At 48.2% G+C, this 11362-nt stretch overlaps 1 protein-coding gene across 7 annotated transcripts in view; it reads left to right on the forward strand.

Annotated features, from left to right (window-relative positions):
- Positions 1–9836, forward strand: part of dyrk3 (dual specificity tyrosine phosphorylation regulated kinase 3) — a 42284-nt gene extending 32448 nt beyond the window's left edge. The window contains exons 4-7 of one of the 7 annotated variants that reach the window (XR_014382232.1): positions 2205–2369; positions 3782–4171; positions 5238–7746; positions 7803–9836. Coding sequence is in view for 1 of the 7 variants with exons in the window: in XM_074112242.2 (XP_073968343.2) it covers positions 2205–2369; positions 3782–4171; positions 5238–5954 (1272 nt within the window). In the remaining 6 variants the exon portion in view is untranslated. Of the gene's footprint in view, positions 1–2204; positions 2370–3781; positions 4172–5237 lie in introns of all 7 variants that reach the window. The other 6 variants (XR_014382235.1, XR_014382233.1, XR_014382230.1 and 3 more) reach the window with 6 other exon arrangements.
- Positions 9837–11362: the final 1526 nt, after the last annotated feature.

Here is an 11362-nt window from a genome sequence, read left to right on the forward strand (position 1 = left end):
GAGTTCCTCTGTGGAGATGGAAGAACCTTCCAAAAGGACAACCATCTCTGTAGCACTCCACCAATCAGGCCTTTATGGTAGAGTGGCCAGACGGAAGCCACTCCTCAGTAAAAGGCACATGACAGCCCACTGAGTTTGCCAAAAGGCACCTAAAGGACTCAGACCATGAGAAACAAGATTCTCTGGCCTGATGAAACCAAGATTGAACTCTTTGGCCTGAATGCCAAGTGTCACGTCTGGAGGAAACCTGGCACCATCCCTACGGTGAAGCATGGTGGTGGCAGCATTATGCTGTGGGGATGTTTTTTTAGCGGCAGGGACTGAGAGACTAGTCAGGATCGAGGGAAAGATGAACGGAGCAAAGTACAGAGAGATCCTTGATGAAAACCTGCTCCAGAGCACTCAGGACCGCAGACTGGGGCGAAGGTTCACCTTCCAACAGGACAACGGCACACAGCTAAGACAACGCAGGAGTGGCTTCAGGACAAGTCTCTGAATGTCCTTGAGTGGCCCAGCCAGAACCCAGACTTGAACCTGATCAAACATCTCTGGAGAGACCTGATAATAGCTGTGCAGCAACGCTCCCCATCCAACCTGACAGAGCTTGAGAGGATCTGCAGAGAAGAATGGGAGAAACTCCCCAAATACAGGTGTGCACAAGCATATAGCTTCATACCCAAGAAGACTCGAGGCTGTCATCACTGCCAAAGATGCTTCAACAAAGTACCGAGTAAAAAGGTCTGAATATTTATGTAAATGTGACATTTCAGTTTTTAATTTGAATGTCTTTGCATCTTTACTACCATTTTAAAATGTCTTGTTACCTGAAATATTTTTCATTGTGGTCCTAAGTTTCTAAACTTAGACGCCAGCATGCTCCCTGTAAATTTTCAGCGTAGAGACCTGCACTAGTGGTTCACGTCAGCTGTTTGTTCGTCCTGATTTTAAAAACCCATCCGCAACAGTCGACTATGATAATGTGAAAATCGGAGACCCGTAACCGACCCTGAAAATGCATTGAAGGCTTCAGTCAGAATTTTGACAGGGGGTTTTTTGCCTGATTTTTAGATACAGTATGTGGAACCCTGCTTGTCGAACATCTCATTCCAAAACCATTTGCATTAATATGAAAGTTTGCTGCTATAACAGCCCTCCACTCTTCTGGGAAGGCTTTCCACTAGATGTTGGAACATTGGCTGCGGGGACTTGCTTCCCATTCAGCCACGAGATCATTCGTGAAGTCTGGCACTGATGTTGGGCGATTAGGGCCTGGCTCGCAGTCGGCGTTCCAATTCATCCCAAAGGTGTTCGATGGGGTTGAGGTCAGGGCTCTGTGCAGGTCAGTCAAGTTCTTCCAAATCAATCTCGACAAACCATTTCTGTATGGACCACGCTTTGTGCACGGGAGCATTGTCATGCTGAAACAGGAAAGGGCCTTCCCCAAATTGTTGCCACAAAGTTGGAAGCAAAGAATCGTCTAGAATGTCATTGTATGCTGTAGCGTTAAGATTTCCCTTCACTGGAACTAAGGGTCCTAGCCCGAACCATGAAAAACAACCCCAGAGCATTATTCCTCCTCCACCAAACTTTACAGTTCAAAAACATTTTTGGGGTCACATACACATTTAGCAGATGTTATTACGGGTGTAGTGAAATGCTTCTAGCTCCAACAATGCCGTAATGTCTAACAAGTCATATCTTAACTATTTCACAGAAATACACGCATCTAAAGTGAAGGAATGGAATTAAGAATATATAATTATATGGATGAGCAAAGTCAGACTAAGATACAATAGACTAAGATACAGTAGAATAGAATATAATACAGTATATACATATGAGATGGGTAATGCAAGATATGTGAACATTATTAAAGTGACTAGTGTTACATTATTAAAGTGGCCAGTGATTGTGGCCAGACTGACCCCTAAATGAGTTATGCAGACCTCACTACCCTCTGGAGAGCCTTACGGTTGTGGGCGGAGCAGTTGCCGTACCAGGCGGTGATACAGCCCGACAGGATGCTCACGATTGTGCATCTGTTAAAGTTTTAGGTGCCAAGCAACATTTCTTCAGCCTCCTGAGACATGCATGCATGCATGCGCACACACACACTCAGACACACACACACACACAAAAATGTGTTTTGTTACATTAAAACAATTCCGTGATTCATTTGTTAATAATTATTATGGTTCCACCAGGTGTATTTCCTGGGTCCCAACGCTAAGAAGCGTCCTGCGGTTGCTGGGGGCAACAACAATGGGGGTTTTGATGACGAGCAGGGTGGGTACATCCATGTACCCCACGATCACCTGGCCTTCAGATACGAGTTCCTCAAAGTCATCGGCAAGGGCAGCTTCGGACAGGTAACACTTTAACCTCTGACCCCTGGACCCGGTTAATTTCCCCCTCATCTTTTCTCTTATAGTTTCCTTAACTTTAAGTTAGTTGCACAAAACATTTTAAGGCAAATTTCCCCCTTTTAAATTAAGTGAAACGTTTAAAATGTTGTATTATTTAACCTTTATTTAACTAGGCAAGTCAGTTAAGATCAAATTGTTATTTACAATGACGGCCTACCAAAAAGGCAAAAGGCCCATGAGGTCCCTTAATGTCTTCATTCAGTATGGATATCAATGTGAACTGCATTTGTGGAGGTGAATGTTGCTTTCATCTGCTCAGGTTACAAAAGGAAAATATCAACCAGCTAGCTACTTAGCTAAACAATGAAAGGTGCACTATCAATGCTGGCTAGTTAGCTATAGCTACTCTGTGAGCTAGCTGGCTAGTTAGCTATAGCTACTCTGTGAGCTAGCTGGCTAGTTAGCTATAGCTACTCTGTGAGCTAGCTGGCTAGTTAGCTATAGCTACTCTGTGAGCTAGCTGGCTAGTTAGCTATAGCTACTCTGTGAGCTAGCTGGCTAGTTAGCTATAGCTACTCTGTGAGCTAGCTGGCTAGTTAGCTATAGCTACTCTGTGAGCTAGCTGGCTAGTTAGTCTAAGCTACTCTGTGAGCTAGCTGGCTAGTTAGCCTAAGCTACTCTGTGAGCTAGCTGGCTAGTTAGCTACTCTGTGAGCTAGCTGGCTAGTTAGTTACTCTGTGAGCTAGCTGCCTAGTTAGCTACTCTGTGAGCTAGCTGGCTAGTTAGCTACTCTGTGAGCTAGCTGGCTAGTTAGCTACTCTGTGAGCTAGCTGGCTAGTTAGCTACTCTGTGAGCTAGCTGGCTAGTTAGCTACTCTGTGAGCTAGCTGGCTAGTTAGCTACTCTGTGAGCCAGAGTGAGGGGAGACCTAGACAACCAGGTGAGGGGAGTTCCTTACTGAGACCTAGACAACCAGGTGAGGGGAGTTCCTTACTGACACCTAGACAACCAGGTGAGGAGAGTTCCTTACTGAGACCTAGACAACCAGGTGTGGGTAGACCTAGACAACCAGGTGAGGGGAGTTCCTTACTGAGACAACCAGGTGAGGGGAGTTCCTTACTGAGACAACCAGGTGAGGGGAGTTCCTTACTGAGACAACCAGGTGAGGGGAGTTCCTTACTGAGACAACCAGGTGAGGGGAGTTCCTTACTGATCAGTGATCTCCATGGAATGAGTTTGATACAAGTGAAACAAGTGAAAGATGTTTTATGCAACCTGACCCTTAACCCATGAACCCTGACCCTAGTCCCCTCAAGGTGCTACAATAGCCTATTGGTTAGTTTTTGATTGATTAAACTGATTGATGTATCGATGGGACAACAGACTTATTGACAAATATATTGATCTGATGACCAGGTGGCGAAGGTGTACGACCACAAGCTGCAGCAACACCTGGCGCTGAAGATGGTCCGTAACGAGAAGCGTTTCCACCGCCAGGCGCAGGAGGAAATACGTATCCTGGAGCACCTCCGTAAGCAGGACCGCTCCGGAACCATGAACGCCGTCCACATGCTAGAACACTTCACCTTCAGAAACCACATCTGCATGACCTTTGAACTGCTCAGCATGAACCTGTATGAGCTGATCAAGAGGAATAAATTCCAGGGCTTCAGCCTGCCGCTCGTCAGGAAGTTTGCCCACAGCATCCTGCAGTGTCTGGAGGCTTTGAGCCGACACCGGATCATCCACTGTGACCTGAAGCCGGAGAATATACTGCTGAAACAGCAAGGACGGAGTGGAATCAAGGTGAGGAGGGACGACTACACGCACACACACACGCACACGCACACGCACGCACAGGAACACACACAGGAACACGCACACGCGCACACACGCACGCACGCGCTCACGCACGCACACACAGGAGCACACGCACACACACGCACACACACACACACACGCACACACACGCACACACACACACACACACACACACACAGGAGCACGCACACACACACACGCACACACAGGAGCACGCACACACACACACACACACACGCACACACAGGAGCACACACACACACACACGCACACACAGGAGCACACGCGCACACACACACACACACGCACACACACACACGCGCACACACACACACACACACACGCACACACAGGAGCACACGCAGGGTTTGCTCCTCGCTATTTCTGTCTGTGTCGCTCTCCGTCCAGGTGATCGACTTTGGTTCGTTATGTTTCCATCACCAGATCCCTAACTCTCTCTCTCTCTCTCTCTCTCCCTCTCCCTCTCCCTCTCCCTCTCCCTCTTCTCTCTCTCTCTCTCTCTCTCTCTCTCTGTCTCACTCTCTCTCTCTGTCTCACTCTGTCTCTCTCTCTCTCTCTCTCTGTCTCTCTCTGTCTCTCTCTCTCTGTCTCACTCTGTCTCTCTCTCTCTCTCTGTCTCTCTCTCTCTGTCTCTCTCTGTCTCTCTCTGTCTCTCTCTGTCTCACTCTGTCTCACTCTGTCTCTCTCTCTCTGTCTCTCTCTGTCTCTCTCTCTGTCTCTGTCTCTCTCTCTCTCTCTCTCTCTCTCTGTCTCTCTCTCTCTCTCTCTCTCTCTCTCTCTCTCTCTCTCTCTCTCTCTCTCTCTCTCTCTCTCTCTGTCTCTCTCTGTCTGTCTCTCTCTATCTCTCTCTCTCTCTCTCTCTCTCTCTCTGTCTCTGTCTCTGTCTCTGTCTCTGTCTCTGTCTCTGTCTCTCTCTCTCTCTCTCTCTCTCTCTCTCTCTGTCTCTGTCTCTGTCTCTGTCTCTGTCTCTGTCTCTCTCTCTCTCTCTCTCTCTCTCTCTCTCTCTCTCTCTCTCTCTCTCTCCCCCCAGGTGATAGACTTCGGTTCGTCATGTTTCCATCACCAGCGTGTCTACACGTACATCCAGTCCCGCTTCTACCGCGCCCCCGAGGTCATCCTGGGGTCACGCTACGGTCTCCCCATTGACATGTGGTCATTTGGCTGTATCCTGTCTGAGCTGTTGACAGGATATCCCATGTTCCCCGGGGAGGACGAAGGGGATCAGCTAGCCTGTGTCATGGAGCTACTGGGCATGCCCCCTACCAAGCTACTGGAGCAAGCCAAGAGGGCCAAGAACTTCATCTCTTCCAAGGGCCACCCGCGCTACTGCGGAGCTAACACCTTGCCCAGCGGGGCCACGGTTTTCACAGGCTCCCGATCGCGCAGGGGGAAGCTCCGGGGTCCTCCGGCTAGTAAAGAGTGGAGCGCGGCCCTGAAGGGATGTGAAGATCTCACCTTCACGGACTTTATTAAAAGGTGTCTAGATTGGGACCCTTCCAGCAGACTGACCCCTAGTCAGGCCCTCAGACACCCCTGGTTGTATCGACGTCTGCCTAAACCCCTGGGCCCCGCCGCCGGGGAGAAGAAGGGAGCGACGGAACATCACTCTACCTCCTTCCCGTCCATCCTGCCGGCTAAAGGAGGGAGCGGCGCAGCGGCAAATCACAACAAACTGAGAGCCAACATGATGGGAGACTCAGCAGGGTCCGTACCCCTCCGCACCGTGCTGCCCAAACTGGTCTCATAGACAGATGGACACAACCCAGGAGGTTTTAAAGTTATTTTCTCTTTTGGTTTTTCTGTGTTTTTTAATGATTTTTTTTGGGGGGGGGAAACGTGTGGACACTCCAGGTGTTGATTTAGAATTGTATCTGAAGGTGTGTGGATGAACGGCCCGTTGGACAGACGATATAAAGGTTTTTACAGCAGGTTGACTGACTCAGTGATTACTACGTAGACACCTTAGAGCAGCTCTGACCCTGCTGCTCTCCTACCTTTTATCATTCGTCCCAGGTCTAAATCAGTCCCTGATTAGAGGGGAATCACCCACCTGGTGTCCCAGGTCTAAATCAGTCCCTGATTAGAGGGGGAATCACCCACCTGGTGTCCCCAGGTCTAAATCAGTCCCTGATTAGAGGGGAATCACCCACCTGGTGTCCCCAGGTCTAAATCAGTCCCTGACTAGAGGGGAATCACCCACCTGGTGTCCCCAGGTCTAAATCAGTCCCTGATTAGAGGGGAATCACCCACCTGGTGTCCCCAGGTCTAAATCAGTCCCTGACTAGAGGGGAATCACCCACCTGGTGTCCCCAGGTCTAAATCAGTCCCTGATTAGAGGGGGAATCACCCACCTGGTGTCCCCAGGTCTAAATCAGTCCCTGATTAGAGGGGAATCACCCACCTGGTGTCCCCAGGTCTAAATCAGTCCCTGATTAGAGGGGAATCACCCACCTGGTGTCCCAGGTCTAAATCAGTCCCTGATTAGAGGGGAATCACCCACCTGGTGTCCCCAGGTCTAAATCAGGCCCTGATTAGAGGGGAATCACCCACCTGGTGTCCCAGGTCTAAATCAGTCCCTGATTAGAGGGGAATCCCCCACCTGGTGTCCCCAGGTCTAAATCAGTCCCTGACTAGAGGGGAATCACCCACCTGGTGTCCCCAGGTCTAAATCAGTCCCTGATTAGAGGGGAATAACCCACCTGGTGTCCCCAGGTCTAAATCAGTCCCTGATTAGAGGGGGAATAACCCACCTGGTGTCCCCAGGTCTAAATCAGGCCCTGATTAGAGGGGAATCACCCACCTGGTGTCCCCAGGTCTAAATCAGTCCCTGATTAGAGGGGAATCACCCACCTGGTGTCCCCAGGTCTAAATCAGGCCCTGATTAGAGGGGGAATAACCCACCTGGTGTCCCCAGGTCTAAATCAGGCCCTGATTAGAGGGGAATAACCCACCTGGTGTCCCCAGGTCTAAATCAGGCCCTGATTAGAGGGGGAATAACCCACCTGGTGTCCCCAGGTCTAAATCAGGCCCTGATTAGAGGGGAATAACCCACCTGGTGTCCCCAGGTCTAAATCAGGCCCTGATTAGAGGGGAATAACCCACCTGGTGTCCCAGGTCTAAATCAGTCCCTGATTAGAGGGGAACAGTGACGCTGGCTTGGAGCTCCAGGGTCCTAGAGGTCATAGCTGTTCTACATGTTATTCTATGGGCTTTAATCAGTCAGGATCGGCTGCTTTCATCTCCAGTGTGTTTTGCTGTACAGCAGGTTTCTCAAACTCGGTCCCGGGGTCCCCTCTTGGGTACAACGTTTTGGTTGTTGTCCTAGCACGACACAGCTGACTGAAATTACAACTAAAACATGTACACACACACACACACACACACACACACACACACACACACACACACACACACACACACACGTGTGTCTGCCCTTGTATGGGCGGTGTAGTGTCTATATATAAGGGCTAAAGGAGATCTGTTGGATCATGTAGCAACAACCAGCTTATAAAAGTCAATGAATCATGTTGATGTTACAGGTCCTTCTGACGGGACATGGACCTCTCTGCACCTCCACTTCATGCTGATGTTACAGGTCCTCTCTGCACCTCCACTTCATGCTGATGTTACAGGTCCTCTCTGCACCTCCACTTCATGTTGATGTTACAGGTCCTCTCTGCACCTCCACTTCATGCTGATGTTACAGGTCCTCTCTGCACCTCCACTTCATGCTGATGTTACAGGTCCTCTCTGCACCTCCACTTCATGCTGATGTTACAGGTCCTCTCTGCACCTCCACTTCATGCTGATGTTACAGGTCCTCTCTGCACCTCCACTTCATGCTGATGTTACAGGTCCTCTCTGCACCTCCACTTCATGCTGATGTTACAGGTCCTCTCTGCACCTCCACTTCATGCTGATGTTACAGGTCCTCTCTGCACCTCCACTTCATGCTGATGTTACAGGTCCTCTCTGCACCTCCACTTCATGCTGATGTTACAGGTCCTCTCTGCACCTCCACTTCATGCTGATGTTACAGGTCCTCTCTGCACCTCCACTTCATGCTGATGTTACAGGTCCTCTCTGCACCTCCACTTCATGCTGATGTTACAGGTCCTCTCTGCCACCTACACTCCTGTCCACAGAAAAATAGCTTTCATCACAGATCACCTCGTTAGATCATTGAGCTGAGCCAGAGACTGGGCTATCTCTCTGCTAAATCACAATGTTTATTAAATCAATGTTTACAGAGTGTTTATCTCTCGTTATCGCTCCCTGTTGGTATGTGGTGGGGGGAGGAGAAGAGAGAGAGAAAGAGAGAGAGAGAGGGAGAGTGCAGCTCTTTAACACTAATGTGGGTATATCTCTGTCGTTTACCAGCAGCCTGGGGAGGGAGGGAGGGAGGGATGTTGGAAGCAGCCTGGGGAGGGAGGGAGGGAGGGATGTTGAAAGGCGAGAGGAAAGAAGTAGCACATGCCACACCTCCCTGTCACTCAGCGGTCGCTATGGAGCCTGCCGTGGTTGCCGCGGCGTTGTCAGGGAGGGGCAGTAGGAGAGGTTAAAGGAGACAGAGGAGTGACATCATACTCTCTGTCAGCTCCAGTGCTTTATCGTTGAGGTGAAGCGTTCAGAACGTTGCAGATAGAAATAGATTAACTAGAGCTGGAACGAGTCCCTGTTCTACATAACAGACCTCCGTGTTTGTTCTACACAATACATTTCTACGTCCTGAGATGGTGGAGGTTGATAATAGACATTCTCTCTCTGTCAAGGGGCTTTATTGGCACGGGAGAACATGTTTACAAGTGAAAAAAAATAATAAACAAAAGCGAGAAGACAAAACATCAACAACCAAAAAAAAAAACCGATTAGAATTTAACAGTAAACATTGCACTCCAAAAAAGGTTTTTACAAAAATATCAACATTTCAAATAGTCAATGTTTGATTTTATTTAGATTATTATTATTTTTTTTTATTTTTTTTTTTTTCAAATTCTTTGTGGTTCTGTGTGAAATATGTGTCTGTAATTTGGTTACACATTTAGCAGGAGGTCAGGAAGTGCAGCTCAGTCTCTCACTCTCAGGGCTCTGGCAGACAAAGATCACAAACACTGCTGATACTCTTAGACACACATATTGTGTTAATGGTGCTGTCACTACACACACACACACATGGACGGACGGACGGACGGACGGACGACGTGTATGCATCAGGTGCATGTTCTATGGCCCAGGTCACAGAGGTCATAGTTCAGGGTTCAACCTCCTTTCTGTTTCTTCTGAACTCAATGACACCGTCAGGGTTTTTCTTTTATTTAACTTATCCTGTACTTCTTCTTCCTTCTTTTTTTAGATTTTTTTTATATATATATATAGAAATGGGTTTTTATAGCTATTTGCTACTCAAGACGAGAGGTTTTTAAAAGCATAAATGAAGGTGACGATGTGTATGACGTAACGGTGGTGATGTGGTGGTGTGTGTGTGTGTGTGTGTGTGTGTGTGTGTGTGTATAGCGACACGGTGCTGTCGTAGGCTGTTTTCAGCATGATGGAATCACATTAAACTGTTTCAACACTGAGATGAAGACCTACTGTTAAACCGACGAGCTGTAATAAAATATTAACCGAACGGTCATGTTCCTCACGTTTCTGTCCTGGTGGGTGTGTCGGTGTACACGACTACACACCACATTCCCTCTCCCCCAGCTGTGTGTGTGTCTGTGTGTGGTATGGTGGGTTGGGTGGGTGGGTGGGCGGCTGACCCTCACCGCCCCTCCTTATAATGCAGCTGCTCTGACCTACTCAGCTGTGCATCTTGAGATCCTGTTGAGTCTCTATAAGGTTATTACAGAGTTCAGAACACGGACATGTCTTAACTACCAAGCCCCTTGTAGAACGTTAGTCTTAACTACCAAGCCCCTTGTAGAATGTTAGTCTTAACTACCAAGCCCCTTGTAGAACCTTAGTCTTAACTACCAAGCCCCTTGTAGAACATTAGTCTTAACTACCAAGCCCCTTGTAGAACCTTAGTCTTAACTACCAAGCCCCTTGTAGAACCTTAGTCTTAACTACCAAGCCCCTTGTAGAACATTAGTCTTAACTACCAAGCCCCTTGTAGAACCTTAGTCTTAACTACCAAGCCCCTTGTAGAACCTTAGTCCTAACCGCCAAGCCCCTTGTAGAACATTAGTCTTAACTACCAGGCCCCTTGTAGAATGTTAGTCTTAACTACCAAGCCCCTTGTAGAACGTTAGTCTTAACTACCAAGCCCCTTGTAGAACGTTAGTCTTAACTACCAAGCCCCTTGTAGAAGTCTTAACTACCAAGCCCCTTGTAGAAGGTTAGTCTTAACTACCAAGCCCCTTGTAGAACCTTAGTCTTAACTACCAAGCCCCTTGTAGAACGTTAGTCTTAACTACCAAGCCCCTTGTAGAACGTTAGTCTTAACTACCAAGCCCCTTGTAGAACCTTAGTCCTAACCGCCAAGCCCCTTGTAGAACGTTAGTCTTAACTACCAGGCCCCTTGTAGAACGTTAGTCTTAACTACCAAGCCCCTTGTAGAACCTTAGTCCTAACCGCCAAGCCCCTTGTAGAACATTAGTCTTAACTACCAAGCCCCTTGTAGAATGTTAGTCTTAACTACCAAGCCCCTTGTAGAACGTTAGTCTTAACTACCAAGCCCCTTGTAGAACGTTAGTCTTAACTACCAAGCCCCTTGTAGAAGGTTAGTCTTATCTACCAAGCCCCTTGTAGAAGGTTAGTCTTAACTACCAAGCCCCTTGTAGAAGGTTAGTCTTATCTACCAAGCCCCTTGTAGAAGGTTAGTCTTATCTACCAAGCCCCTTGTAGAAGGTTAGTCTTATCTACCAAGCCCCTTGTAGAAGGTTAGTCTTAACTACCAAGCCCCTTGTAGAACGTTAGTCTTAACTACCAAGCCCCTTGTAGAACGTTAGTCTTAACTACCAAGCCCCTTGTAGAACCTTAGTCTTAACCGCCAAGCCCCTTGTAGAATGTTAGTATTAACTACCAAGCCCCTTGTAGAACGTTAGTCTTAACTACCAAGCCCCTTGTAGAACGTTAGTCTTAACCGCCAAGCCCCTTGTAGAACGTTACGGTGGCCAGAGGCAGGGCTGTTATGGTGACCGTATTACCGCC

This window comes from Salmo salar, chromosome 22 (assembly GCF_965601325.2).
Source record: "Salmo salar chromosome 22, fSalSal1, whole genome shotgun sequence".
NCBI classification, from domain to species: domain Eukaryota; kingdom Metazoa; phylum Chordata; class Actinopteri; order Salmoniformes; family Salmonidae; genus Salmo; species Salmo salar.